General features: G+C 43.2%; 1 protein-coding gene across 1 annotated transcript in view; it reads right to left on the bottom strand.

Moving 5' to 3' along the window:
* CLCN1 (chloride voltage-gated channel 1) overlaps positions 1-1699 on the bottom strand; it is a 36277-nt gene extending 34578 nt beyond the window's left edge. The window contains exon 1 of the mRNA XM_017736506.1: positions 1226-1699. Coding sequence (XP_017591995.1) covers positions 1226-1438 — 213 coding nt within the window. The 5' untranslated portion in view covers positions 1439-1699. The remainder of the gene's footprint in view (positions 1-1225) is intronic.
* Positions 1700-15542: the final 13843 nt, after the last annotated feature.

The raw sequence follows: 15542 nt of genomic DNA, 5'->3' as shown, positions 1-15542 counted from the left end.
TGTCCTGGCTGCTGCAGCCAAAGCACTGCCTGCGTTAGTGCAGATAAAGCCTAAACTGCTCCAGTCAGACCTCTGTCCATCTGGGCTGCTGCTTTCAAACCTGCCAGTGGGGTGGTGTTGGAAGACTTTAGTGTAGGACACATGCAAACTCTCGTATATTTTAGGCAGTTTCAGAAGAGAAACCCCTGAATATGGCCATGGAACTGATTCTCTGATCTTTTGCAGTGTGACACATAACAATCCTCATTGGGATGCTTATCTACTGGAAGAGATTGAATTGGTGGCAAATACGGTTTTTTGCCTATCACTACATCACGTAATCTTTAGGAGACAATTAATGCAATCTCCTTCATTCACCATCCATGTAAGAGGATTTGTATTCATTTAAGGAGAAACATCCACTTTACGAATTTCACATTCACATGCTCTCTTCCTCATAATTTGACTGGATTACACCACAGCTCTCTTAGGTCAGTTTAGTCAGGGCAGAGTGGTAGGAAATAAGACACCAGGACTCTGCTGTAAACCCTCTCCTTCACAGGAGGCTGTCCCAAAAGAAGAGGTAAAGGAGATACAGAGCATAGTGGAACAAAAAGCCATAACCAGAGTACATCTATGTCCCAGACATTTTTCTGAACCAGTGCTTATACGAACCAGAGCAAGAGTCAGGTCAAGTTTAAGGACTAGGAAATCCCTCACTTACAGCTCCACTAAGAGTTACCAAAAATACGAATATACATGTATGGATCTATGACCATGAAGTGCTTTATGGTCAGAGAAAAGTCACAAGAGAGCTTTACTTCATCTATACAGCTGTGCAGACAGATACCCATCTATATACCTCACTGTTCTCTTTGATTTTACTCACTCTTCTGCTCTACTTAATATCACTATGCAGCCAAAGGCAGCTGCAGCTGCTCCTTGCTGTTACAAACACATTAATGCTCTGGCTAATTTTCCCCATCCCAGCTTGCCCATTCCAAGTCTCATTGCATCCATGGCAGGTGACAATAAGCTCGGACTTGAATTACTGGTAGGCTCCTAGGTAGAAGTACAGCCATGAATGTCAAAGCCTGACCTGGGAGTCAGCAAGCGAAGGGGAGAGCCGGTAGGACTGGGGATGGACAGGGATGTGTGCTCTGCCAGTGCTGCTCTGAGAGCCCCAGAGCCTGTGTGATCCCAGGGAGACCTGTCTTGCCACAAATATCCCGTTGTCCAGCCCTACCTGTGGGTAGCTGAGGGAGTTCTCCAGGGAGCGCAGGTCGTCCCCTGTCGCCCCGGCCTCGTGTCCTGCCTCCACAGGTATCCCGTACCGGGTGCATCTCTCAAAGCAGACATAGTCGTACTGCGGTGTGCCCCCCCACAAAGCTGGCTTCGAGCTGCGCTCCTGCGTCCTGCTCTCTGAGCTCTCCATTCCTCTACTCCTCCTCACGCTCATCTGAAACTGAGCTGCTGCTCTGGGCCTTACCTAGAACCACCTCGTGTTCTGGCAGAGAGCATGGCCTCCGCATTCTCTGCTGAGCCTTCCTTTCTCTCTCTCCTCAGACCACTCCAACTTGTCCTGTTCCTGTACTCTCTTTCTCTCTGCCCCTCCTCCTTGTCCTTGTGCCTCTCTCGCTTTCTTCCCTTCCTGCCCAAAGGGTTCAACTATATTTATAGCAACCTTCCCCTGCCACATGATTCCCCAGTGCCGTGTTTGATCTCAGCAAAAGGCAATAACTCTGCTGGGATTGAATATCAGGTGTGAGCAACAGGGGAACTCCTGAAGGAGAGGGAGGGGGCAGGGGGAAGGAGGTGGTATGACAGACAGAGCTACAAGCACAGAGACAGAAAGCAGACAGGAGGAAGCAGACATTATTATCCAGGATATCTCTTCTTTCACAGCTCCCCATCCCACGCACTCCCTGTTTGCAATGAGAACAAAGGTCAGTGGGCTTCCTCATTTTCTCCCGAGATACCAGGTGTCCGAAAGACTGAGCAACAATCATAAAAATGCCAGCAGCTATGGTGAGATGGAATGACATGGGTGTTCACTCCGTGTCCCAAGACAATTTTTCCAAGTCCACAGTCCACATCAGCAAGCCCTAATGGAGAAGTCAGGCATCCCTGTGAACTGCTGAATGTTGCAGTCTAATCTCAGCTTTCCCACGTGTCCTTATGTGGAACACTTTGCACTTTGAAGAATGTCACCAAACAACTCTGTGGGTACTCAATTATAGGTGTATGCAGAAACGTAATTCTTCTTGATGCTCACTTTTCCACAGACTAGAGCATTCAACAGCTTCTGCTCTCCACTCTGCCACTTGTTTCTCAGCCAGGGAGAGAAGCAATGAGCTCAGCCAACACCAGTGAGCTACCAGCCAGCGACAGGAATGAGAAGCACGTTACAGCAACTTGGCCTAGAGACACCTCCCAGTACTGTCAGTGTGCTGCCTGTAACTATATGTCTTCTGAGGGCTATTAATTAAGGAGGAGCAGAGAGTTCAAGATCCCAGAAACTGTATACAAGAAAAAAGAACTCACATGCCAAGCTACTCATACTGAGTAAGAGATTTGCAGGCAGGATGGGGTGGAGAGAAGAGCAAAACACCCTTTTTTGGGTCCAGAATAGCGGTCTCCTTATTTCATTTTGCAGACCCTTGTAAAACATTTCTTCTTTCGCTTTTTTTTAGTCTGCGTGGAACCTGAGAGTAAGGTAGAAAGAAAGTCTCCAAGAGGAAGACACACTTAATTTCTTCCACAAACCACCTTCTCCAATGTTCCTGCTAAGATATGGATATCCATTAGCAGTAATATCCATGTGGATAAGGTTAGTCTGTACAACCCACAACTGGTATCAGGCCAGGCAAGCACTGAATATTTACAAAAGCAACATCAGTGCTGCCCCAAAATTTACCAGCTCTCCTGTTTCATTCTCACCAGCACTCACTTTACTGTCAACAAGGACTATTTTCTGGGGGAAGACTGTGCCCCATAGGTAGGACAAAACTTGTAATGAATCACCTTAACGAAGAGTTTCTAAGTGACTGTGCCTATGAAATCAGAAAAACACATTTGGATACCCTCACAGGTTACCATCACACAGGCATTAATTGCTCCCAACCTATCGAGATGCTTTTGGAAGACCATTGCCACTATGGCTTATATAAAAAATGATGCATTGCTCATAGTATATAGTGTATAAAATATAAAAAACTGTCTAAAATGTAAGGTACATCATGTATAGGAAGCCTAAAGACTGAACACAGTACGGCCCAGCAAACATCAAAGCTGTAATACAGCACCAGATCTTCAGTCACTATTATATGTACTGAGGAGAACACTCATCACAGCCACTGCAGAAAACTAATGAGAACCTTTATCTGAAAGTGCACTCCTCTTCTAGCTCTTGTTTTTCAAGAGGCAAAAGAATGGCGCATTAGAAATTGTTGCAGTATGAAAATGAACCCTCTACTGCCAGCTAATCAAACACTACTGTCTGTCTTGCATGATATTGTTGTGGCATTTCCATGGGAAATAATGATATAATAATAGCCTAAAATAGGATGATTCTACCCTGAAAGGCTTTTTCCAAGAACTGTCCCTCTCATCTTCCAAACTGTCCCCAGCCTCACTCACCTTATCAATAAAAGCATGAAGGACCCCAAGGCCAACATTCACCAAATGACTCCAGATGCTACTTGAACACGACACCTTTACTATCCTCATTAGCAAGACATCCTACAAACCCTCTGAGCCCTCACTCGTGCTTCCCACAGTGTAATACACTTCAGCCAGTGCATGGGATGGTAGAGTGATAACTACACAGCTGAACCTGAACAATCACTGTGTGCGTGGTGGTACCTATGCACTAGGAAAGACCTAGCTCATCTCTTGCTAAGGACCTAGTATTCAACTAATTCCCACTTCTCATCAAACAATATCTCTGCCTCTAGTCTCTGTACCCAGATATTGTCTACCAGGGAAAAGAAATTCATCATTTCAGTGCATGACAAAATATATGCAATCTGTAGAGATACTGGATTTATGTCACAGTATTTCATGTGTCCTGAACACTAATCTTACTGTGCTACTCAGCTTATAAATCATCTGTCTCCCTAATTCCCCTAGGAGGTGAAAGTGCTTTGTGAGCTCTCTGGAAATTATTAACAATCCTTGCTATTTCATAATGTACCAATAATCTCTGTCACAGCCTCCAGCCTCACTAACACTACTCTAGTTAAATTCAAAGTAGCTATTCTCAACTTGTACTTGCTCTGAGATCTGCTGCTTCTATTTCACACTTGAACTTGTAGAACCAACAGCTTGTCCACTTTTTCCAGCTGGCACCGCTGACCTAATGAAAGGTAAAGTTCTGGCTCTACTCATCGTCTTTTCCATGTTTTCAGATCTGCAGAGTCCCATAAACACAGAATACAGAGCACATCCTGAAAAAAAAATCTGCCTTTCTGCACTGCTGCTGCCCAGTAACTGCTGTCAAATCTCCCCTATCACTCTTCCTGTAATTTCCTGCCACAGCTCTTCATTTTATATTTTCTTTATTGCCTCTCTGTCTTGCTTACCATTGCCTTGCTTTGCACTTCCACCAGGACTCATCAATGGAGTACTGCTGTTGCTTCAGAGGTTACCAGCAGACTCGGGAGATTAGCACAGAGCTGGAGGAAGATGTGAAAATAAGAGGAAGATGTCGTAACCATCTTGCACTAGCCACAAACACAGATGAGTTGTACACATGGCTTCACTCCTCAGGTCCACCTAAGCCTCTTCTAAAAGCTCACAAAAGTTTCTAGGCTCCCCCATGGCATGCAAGAGGAAAGGTACGCCACCTGCTCATACACCTTTTCTTTTTCCTTTGCCCTAGTGGGACTCCAAAGTTGTGTTTCAAGATGGACATGTTTGTGATAGATGAAAATACAGCTTTAGTCCAAATTAGGTTACTAAGTGACAGTAAAGGAAAGAAGTTGGAAGAACTGTCACCCAAGATGGGTTCTCCTCCAGTCAGCCATCTATTTTTCTCCCTCCTCTTCCCAGTTTTCTCTCAGGTCTCCCTTTATTAGCATTTATTTATTTATTTCTCCTGAATGCTTTTCAGGATGCAGAAATATAATTCCTAGCCTTCCCACCCTACTGCCTTTATAGTGAAAGCTCTGAGAGGCTGGCAGGGAGGGGGGTAAGGATAACTGAAGACTCACATTTCCCCCCATGGTCTGGTCCCAGGAGATTTATCACCTGAAATCCCAGTGCTATTAATCAACAGTGACAATCTCAATGTTCCCTATGCCCTGCCCGCACAATTACCAGATACCATATTAACTTCTGGGACTTCTGCTTATGCTAGAGCTTTTTTTGGTTTGTTCTGTAACAGGTTCATCCTGAGAGATCTAGACCACTTCATGACCTCACTGTATACAAACCTTACGGCCCACCAGCAGATTTCAGCTCCTCTGGAGCAAAGCACCACATCTATTTTTCAGCTGCCCCCAATACTGCATATGCAGACATTACAGCAGATGATCATGCAGAGCCCTCTGCCACCCCAGACTGACAGGAGTGGAATTTGCTGAGGCAGAGTTATTGTTACTTAGAACCCTGCATGCAGAATAGGGAAACAGTCATTTTAAGAACAAAGCAAAAATAATATTCTGTGCTTAAGAAAGCCCAGCCCAAGAGGTCCACATGTCTGCAAAGAAGATAATATAAAAGATAGTCTATGGGACAAAAGGAACTGTAAAGGTGAAAAAGGGAGTTTTAAAGGAGGAAGAGGAGAAAGGTGACAAAAGGATGACTACTTAACAGTAACACAATCTCCAAGAGAGAAACACAGAGGCAATAAGAAAAGCACTGAAGGGCATGAGGGGATAGGAATCTGGAAAGGAAAAAGATACAGCAAGCATATTTTGCTTCAAGCAATACCTTTAGATGGAGCAAAAAAGAGTGAAAAGGCAGGAAAAATACTTCAGTAGATGTCAGATAAGGCAGTGGCTTCTAGATGAGAACAAAGCTCTTGACTAGGACATTTTATTAGACAAGATACCCATGGAGGCTTCAAAGAGCTACAGGAGGCAATTAGAGCTTTGGGAGAGAAAGAATGCTGTGTAAAGGGTTAGGAAGAGGGAGGGAGGCTGGAAGAAAAGACAGCTTTTATAGTAAAAAAAAAGAAACAGATCATGGACTGATGCTTTACCAGTAGCAAAAGATAGAAATTTAAGCTGTGCAGGGGCACATAGTAAGCCAGGCTGAATATGGAGACACAATGACAGAGAACTCTCAGAGGACACTTGAAAGAAGGGTTGAGTTCACAATAAAAAGTAAAAGAAAAAGACCAGAAAGTTTAAGGGCTTTCATCATGGAGAAATAACAAGATAATATGATGATATTCAAGTGGACATGTACTGACTAATACTAGACTGAGTGGAGCAGAATTGACAGAAACAGGGCAGATTTTGAGAATCATCAGCTTTTGATAACTCAAGTAGAAAGAGGCAGAATGGGGGAAAAAAATCTCACAACTGAGATCAGATAAATACTTACAGGAACACAAGGACCTGAAGGAGCCATTGAAGTAGATGTTGGAATAGATGCATTTGGAAGGAAACTTGAAGAGATCAGGGTAGGGGATGATGGCAGTGCAGTATGACATGATATGACAATATGATATGCCATGACTTGTCAAAAACCAAATGAGCTTTAAAGGGGCAGGGTTATGTCCCAGTTGCAGAAACAACCCAACTGTGGCAGTCTGCACAGAGCACCATATCCCTGTCGATGATGCCACCTCAGGTAAATTACTTGTTAACTTGAGGTTCTCTTGTCCTACACCACAATGTGGTCACAGGTTAGACCTCAGAGCAAAAATAACAAGCAGAGAGAACTTAAACAAACCCAGCAACAAGAGTAAGACACAGAAAATCACAGATTTCACAGATGAAAGAGAAGACAGCAAAATTAGGTTTTATAAATGGATCCAAACATTCAGAGCTTTAAAGTGAATCTGACTGTCCTGGTGAGCTCTCAGGTAAAGACCATCAGGCTTCAAAACTCAAAACAGAAGAGCCCTTAGTAGAATAAAAATAAGATTATTTGATTCTTTTAAATAGAGAAAACTTCCCAGCATGTAAGTCAGGAAGCACAGAAATAAATATATAGTCTATACACAACTCTCCCTCACCCACTGTGACCTTGGTTGCAATTAAGTTGATGACCTTCTGAGCTGCTAAAATTTTGTGCTTACACTCTATTGCCTAGGAGATTGTTTCCATATCTCCTCAGCTTGGATGCCTCCTCCCCTACAGCTGCCCCTCTTCTTAAATTGCAGCCCTCAATTCCCTTGGTGATTCTTTACCCTACAGCACCCCGTAGCTTCTATTAAATAATTCCTTCTTTTCATCTGCTGCAAGGCTTTCCAAATGAAGAGGTGTATTACTGGTGGGGTAGAAAAGTGAATGTCTTGTCTTAGGATAAACAAGAACAAGTCAAACAGGCAGTGTGTCTACAAGTACCAAAAGAACAAAAAAAGTAATTACAAAAAAGTAGTATTAGACTGCTGAGAAGAAGAAAGCATTTTCTAACTGGATTGTGCATCCAAAAGCAGCTAAATTCAGTGATAGCTAGCAGACACTCAATTAACTGAAGTGAATTTGTGGATTTCTTATTTTCTAGGAGAATAATTTTGCATCACAAACATTCTCTGATGTAGTCAGCTTGAAGACATTTTTAGCAGAGAGGACCAAGGAACATCTAGGAAATACAGATCTACTTCTAATGATCAAAACTTATTAATGATGCCTCTAAGACAGTGAATTTGTTATTATTCCAGCACAGAGAATCTGCAGCTTGTGCCTTTCTTCCCCTTCTCCCTGTAGATTGCTTGTTGCACAGGTAAAATGAATAATTGCTCATTAGATCTGTCAATCATGCCATGACAAAGAGCCTGACCAACACCATGAGGGTGGAAAGAAAGGGCAGTGATGAGCTGTGCAGAGCTGGCCTGCCACAGGCTCCTGGGCTTGAACTGTATTTGGCTAATTTCAAGTGGAGAATGATGATTCTTACATGAAACGTGGCCAACTGTGAAGATGTGTGGTCACAGTTGAAAGGTTTAGGAGGAGGAACTGGCTTGCAAATGAAATTATTTGGGAAAGTTTCGAGGACATGTTTATGGTGTGCTTGAGCTGGAGTTGGTCAAGAAGAAGGAACCATGACTATGGACAGAGTATCTCCAGGAGGCCATGACTAGGATTAGATGTATGCAAGAAAAATTATTTTATTTTCCTGATATATGGTCAACTTTCAAATGCCTGGAAAGTAATTTCTCTGAAGCCCTATGATCTATAGATCTCTATGAAAGAGTGATCACATTACCTAATTTAGGGCACTTGAGGAGCAAACTGGTTGAAAAGGACAGTCCTAATTTTTTGTGTACTGGAACTAGTGATCAAGAAGCTTGATGCAAGGAAAAAAAGTAATTTTCAGCCAGCTCAATGTGAATGTCAGTAAAGAAGGGATCAGGAACACACCTAGAAATGAGGAAAGGGACTGTGTTTTCTGATTGCAGCAGAGATATAATCCACCATAAACCTTTTCTCAGCAACACTAGGGTCTTGTTTACATTTCAGACTTTTGTCATGATTAGAGCAAATGCTATGACCTGCTTGCATGAACCATGGTTGCTAAGTACTAGTTGTTGGCAGTGCTGGTTTGTCCCATCCTGTCTCAGATAACTGAGATACAGGATGTCAATAGAAGGGTTGTAGCATAGATGTGTTACCACTACCACTGAAGATTTTTTACATACCTTATTTACCAGGACAGTTATACTAGTAAATCCTGAAAAGTTTTGACTAAGCTTCCTCTTTTCCTTCTCCTTTCCCCATCTAAATGCAAATACCCATACAAAACCACGTAACCCTCCAGCATAGCTGGGGTCTTGCCTGTTTTCCATAAAACAATCCCTGGTGGTAATATGAGATAAAGACTAAGGTAAACAGAGGGAAGATAGTGTTTCTCTTGGCAGCCTGAATAATAAATCCATCACAAATGAGGGCAAAGAAATTCCCCTGCAGCAATAACCTTTGCTGTTATCACTGGCTCCTGATACAGGGATGATAGTGAGAATCAGCATGACATTCACTGGACTCCCTCCCTCTTCTATCAGCCCCTTGCTTTGACTTAGGAAAGTGTTGGGGGAAGGGAAGAAAAATTGCATCAAGCACATGCATCCAGGCTGAAGTACTGGGCCACTCTTTGGCATGAAGACTGCAAAAAGTCTTTTCTCTGTCAAACTTTTTAAACTGCTACACACCTACTAGCAAGAGCCAATTTTGATTGTCACAAGGGAAAAAAGGTGCAAGAAGTACCCCATACCATGAGGGGAAACAATCTCCAGATGCCAAAGAGACAGGTAGCTTAGTATATTAATCCTAGGACAAGATAAAGCAGCAGAAGAAACTGCAGGAAGTTCCCCACAAACGGCATTGTGTCCCAGGGCTGGCATTTAATGTCTGTGCCATCTAAAATATTAAACCTGGAACAGGAGTCCAGGAAGGGACTGTAGGTTGACGCTGGAAACTATTGACCAAGGACAGGAATGGTGGAGAGAGAATAGGTCAGTGAAAAAGAAGGTGCTGAGAATAAATGGTGGAAACTATTCTGACTTTCACTTAAGTTGGGAACTGAAATTAGTTCTACGAGCTGCTGAACTCAGTCTGTTTATGAGAAATTACAGATTTTTGGATGCTGTGATTGTTCAAGAGCATTGCTCACAGTCCTGCTCTTCCATTATTAGGTGTTCAGAATCAGCAATAATGCCTAGGAGCACTTGTGGTATCTGGTTCAAGCACTGCCCTTGGTCTGGGGTGTATATCAACTTTTTCCTGTCTATAGCAGAGCGAGATTCTATTCCACATTATATCTATAGCATATTTTCACAGGAATGAGTCAGAAAAGAAAAAAAAAAAAAAAAAAGCAGAGATAGCCTTTGTGAAATATTTCAAATTCCACTCACTCTGATGCTTTTTCTTGCATCAGGAAGAGTGTTGCTCTCTTGCAGGTGCACTGGCTGGGCTGGGGACCTTTACTTAGGAGGAGAAGGACAGAAATGCCCCAGACCACTGGTTTTTGGGCACCATGAGGACCACGAGCTCACACAAGTCTGCAGGCTCCTCAGACCCATCATGCTGAGGGACAAGTTATGCTGCTTGCTGAAGACTCATTGCTCCAAGAAGATGCAGCTGACACTTGCCATGGCAGCTTTCAACCTCATCTTCATCAAGGAGGAAAAGCATGCAAAGGGTGTTGCTTTGGTGCTTCCCTGTACCACAAGGACCACAGCTCTGGCTACAGAACTTGCTGGTAGAAAGCACAGCTGGTACAAGTGCCACTGCCACTGCCAGCCAACAGGTTCCTTACCCCCCTTTCTTCTCCCTCTAAATAAAACTGCTCCAAATGCCATAATTAAATCCCATGGGATAGAGTTGAGGTCTCTGTAGGGGCAGAGTATTCTCCTTGCTTTGAGCAGGAGGGTTCTCCGTTGTCTTCCTGCAGGAGATCTTCACCAATCTAACTGTACTTTGTGGTAGGACCACTTGGACAGACGTGTCTATCTGTACAATTTCATATTGAGTTTTGCCACACTGATCTTTACAGTCCTGTCCTCTCTTGACCTATAGTCTTGTATGCTGGGGAACATGATCATTGCCCTGAATCAGCAGCTGAGTATTCAGATCTGCTTAGGAGTACATTAATGTCTTTAATATCTGTGTTCTGATACCAGGTCTGAAATGCCATTTTTATCAAGATGTCTTCCTCTGCAGTCCGCAGTCCACAGGAGGGTCTGGACCCAGCTTTGAATTTTTCTTACAGAGCTGCACTGGAAATAAGAGGCAGATATCATTGAGAAGACAGGAGGTCAGCACTCCTTAAAGGATTCCTGGTACACCCTCCAACCAGATAATAAGTATATCACCTGCATCCTGGCAGAGGACAGCACTCACGTCAAGGATCTGAAGCAGACTAAAGAAGGGCTGAGGCCTTTTTGTGTGGACCTGTTCTCTTTAGATACCAATATGGTGTCCTTCAGTAACCTCCATGTCTTCTGGAAATGTTTCACTTTTTTGGTCACATCTCTTAACAGATTAAAAAGCTTCTTTTTTTTAATGTGGTTTTCCATTTGATCCATTCTAGCGGATGTTTTGACCCTTGTTGCTTCCACGGGAGTATTGACTCCAAGCACATTGTGATCACCATGAAGGAGTGGTTTTAGATAAGATGTTGAATTGTTTAGCATGGTATATCAGGTTCAGCTGATGTATGGTTATGGAATCAGTTGCGTCAGTCTTCCATATCCAGTAGCAAAATGTCATCAGCTGATGATTGTTCATCAGCTTCAGAGATGATCCATTTACTACAGAACCAAACATACTGATCTGGGAAAGTGGAAAGAAGAAGAGAGAAGCCTCCACATATAAAAAAAGAGTTGGGCTGGAAGTGAAAACCACTAAAGGTTCTGAGAGTGAAAAATCTTTGTGGAAGGATTTGGAAAGGGTGTTCCAGAGTCTCTTAGCATGTTCTGTTAATCCACTACATTATTATTACACTACCTATTTGCCACGTAGCATTCAAGCGGTTTCCCACAGTGATGGAACAGTAAAAGTAGAGAATAAAGGTGACATACAGCAACTCAGGGCTAGAACTAATCAGGAGTGAGAAGTCCCATGGGGAAGGACTACTTCTTGTAGATATTCTGACTCTTTCTGAGGGCTTGCATTGAGGGGCTACTAGTCAGGATGGAACAAGATGCTGTACCTGAGCTCTGCATGGAAAAGGCTGCCTGTCACACTGTGCACCCGCCTAATCAAAAGCCAGTGATGCATCAGACCCTGACCTTCTTAGTCTCCCTTGTTCCACATTTCCAGACAAATTGTCAAGTCTGGTCTTTTATCTTTTGGTATAAGGCAATTATAAGAAAAAAAAAAAAGCACTTTCCTGGGGTCATGGCGTAAGAGTACTTGATACTGCTTTTGAAATATAGCTGGGTTAAAGAAGAGAGAACACACAGAAATTCAAGATTTTTCAGCGTTGGTCTGAACCGTCACAGCTGTCCCAAAACTGTGAGTGGCATAATGAAAGGATGGTCATATTCCCTTCCTTGCACCAGCTCTGATATGTCTGTCCTGAGCACTGTGAAAGGTAAACCGATGGAAAACACTCACGTCGTCACGCAGTTAACTGCTCGGAGTCGTGCTTTGAGCGAGTCCACCGCAGGTCAGGGAAGCAGCATTTAAGTACAAAGCTGTTCGTGTGGCTGTCAATAGATCATGTCAGCCACAATGTACATGCTCACATGCAGCACTAAAACACATGTGTAGGCAGGAGATCTTTGCTTAGCCCTTGCTTCATTTTCCCAAGAGTAAGACTTCCATGTGTCTGTGGAATAAAGTTCCTACACCACACTGACTGTTTCTTCTTCACTACCCTGGTGCACAGCTGCCATATGTTTAATCCTGCTTTTGCCTTTACCATTCCTGGAAAGCTTAGGTGAACCTGCAGCTCTTTTGCCCTTTGAGCCTGGAGCATTATGGACTTCAAACTAATGGAAATCAGGTTTCCAACATGCCCTATTTCTATATGGAATTGGAACTAAAAGCAGGCTGCCCTCAGTACCATGTCCTCTATGGCTGATAACAAACTTGGTGCCAAGCAGAATTAATATCAAATACCTCTCTGGTCTTTATAAGGGCTCACAGGCTGTTAGTAAGTTATTCAGAGGAATAAAAACAGACTGACTGAAGAATTCTACAGGGCTCTAACAGGATGATTGAGCAACAAAATTACAGATGAAACAGTCACAATAAATCTGAAGTGATTAAGGAGGAACACGCATTCTAGCTTTGCATACACAAGAACTGTTCAACTATTTAAGCTCCTGGTACATAAGAATAAGATATTGGGGTTACACAGAATGATCATAATGACCTCTTTAGCATTTATTTAGAACTATGATTAAGAAGTAGGAAAATAATACCTAATTAAATAAAAAGTACAAGTACATCTGAGTAATGTTTGCCTTTCTGTTTCCCTAGTCTCAAAAAGAATATAGTAGAACTGGAAGAGTTTCAGAGGATGGTCAAATTATGGAGTAGCTGCTGTATGAGGAACAGTTAAGTGGACTGGAACCTCCCAGGCTGGAAAGGACAATGAGGTCTGGACACAATATTGAGCGATATGAGGAAAATTAACTGAGAAGGTTAACTTGGCTGTATCTCAGCCAGGGTCTTGTTCTATTGAAGTCACAACTCCTTGGAATATAGATGCAGGCAAACAGTTTTAACTTGCTTTTCTGTAATAGAAGCAAATGACAGGTTTGTGTGAGTCATTTAACAACAAGCGTAGATAAGAGAGTTCATTACAGGCAAGTAATTAAAAATACATTCTGTGTCATATTTAGAAGACAATCTTGTAGACTAGTAGGTAATTTGCACTGCTGTTCCTCTGTGTACTTCAGCTAATTACAAAATTTGAGCTTTGGTTGGGACACCTGCTGTCTTGTCCAATACCATGTTCAAGCAGTGTCAGCAGGAGAAAGTTGCCTTAGGCTGTGTCCAGACAGCTTTTGGGTGTCTCCAAGGATGCAACAACCACTCCAGGTAAACCTGTGACAGTGCTCAGTCATGCAAAAGACTCCTTCTTTATGTTCAGACAGAAATTCCTGTATTTCAATTTGTGCCCTTTCAATCTTGTCCTGTGACTAGGCTCTACTGAGAAGAGAATGGCTCCATCATCTTCAGTCTCTTATCAGATAACAAGACCTCCCCTGAGCCTTTGCTGAACAATCCCAGCTCTTTCAGCCTTTCCTCAGATGTGAGATGCTCCTATTCTGTCATCATCTTTCTGGCCTTTTGCAGAACCCTCTCTGATAGCTCTGTAAATTTTATGAACTGTGGAGCTCAGACCTGGGCATGGGATTCCAGGTATAGCCTTATCAGAGTTAAGCAGAAGGATGTGCTGCTGATCACAACCTTTGGAGCCCTGCAGTTCAGCCAGTTTTCAATCCACTCTGAGGTCCACTTGTCCAGCCTGTACTTAATCAGCTTACTATGAGGATGTGGTAGGAGACAAAAGCATTGCTAAAGTAAAGATAAACATATTGCACTGTTCTTCCTTCATCCACCAGGCTCTCTCACCTGATCACTGAACTATAGGTTGGTTAAGTGTGATTTTCCCTTAACAATTCCATTCTGGCTACTCCCAATTGTCTTTCTGTCCTTCGTGTGTCTGGAAATGATTGCCAAGATGAGTTGCTCTATCACCTTTATGGGGATTGAGCTGAAGTGGATCAGCCTGCAGTTTGCTGGACTTCTTGCTCCTTTTGAAGATAGGAGTGACATTTGTTTTCTTCCTGTCCTCAGTTACCACTCCAAATCCCAATGACCTTTGAAAGATAATAAAGAGTGGCCTTGCAATGACATTGATGAACTCCCTCACACTGGGGGGTGCATCCCATCAGCTTCCATGGATTTGTGCATGCCCAGTTTGTTTAAATGTTCTCTGACCTCATCCTCCTCTAATGACGGTCCCTCCTCTTCATCATTTTCTTTAGAATCAATGTGCCTTGATTCTTTAGAAGAGGGCCCACATTTTCTATTGCTTTAATTTTGATGCTGATACACCTGTGAAAGCCTTTTTTTGTTGCCGTTCCTGTCCCTCACCAGATTAAACTCCAGATGAGCTTTGGCTTTCTTAACCTCATCCTTGCACACGTGGCTGGTGTCCCTAGATTCCTCCCAGGTCACCTGTCTGAGTTTAGTCAGCAGCTCCTTCCTAATTCATGCAGGACTCCGTCTGCCTTTGCTTGATTTCCTGCTCATCAGGATGGATCATTCCTGAGCTTGGAGGAGATGATTCCTGTACCACAACCAGCTCTCTCAGACCCCTCTTCCCTTCAGGGCCATTTCCCGTGGGATTCTTCCAAGAAGATCTCTGAAGAGTCAAGGACTTCTCTCCTGAATTCAAGGATTGAGATCTTATTTTGAGCCCTTCTCCCTCCTCAGATCCAGAGGCTGTCCAGGATGTTCACACCCCTAACCAGTCCTTCCTCTGTAAGTATCAGGTCCAGCAGAGCACCTCCTCCTGCTATCTCCTTGATTATCTTGTTATGAACTTGTTGGCAATGCACTCCAGAAATCTCCTGGATTGTTTGTGCCCTGCTCTAACTGCTGCAGCAGGCTGCTTCCAGGGACTGTGAAATGACCTCTTCCAACTGTCTGAAGAAAGCAACATCTAATTCTGAAATCTGTTTGCAGGACGTGGTCAGTCCTGCAAAGCCTTCCTAGGCTGACCACATACTCAAAAATAGATTCTGTAGCTGTTAAAAGCCATATGTTCCTCCTCACAGTTAAATACTTTGTCAGCTTCTGTGACTGGTCTTCAGGCAAATTCTCTTCTCTTCAGTGTCCCAGTAGAGATTTGGGTAACTCCAGGTCTCAGGATATAGATATCCATAGACACTCCAGCAGTTTACACACAATCAAAGGATGTGTATGCTC

The sequence above is a fragment of the Corvus brachyrhynchos genome, unplaced genomic scaffold (assembly GCF_000691975.1).
Source record: "Corvus brachyrhynchos isolate BGI_N302 unplaced genomic scaffold, ASM69197v1 scaffold176, whole genome shotgun sequence".
NCBI lineage: Eukaryota > Metazoa > Chordata > Aves > Passeriformes > Corvidae > Corvus > Corvus brachyrhynchos.
Note: the sequence above shows the minus strand (reverse complement) of the source record. Positions and strands in the feature narration are given on the sequence as shown.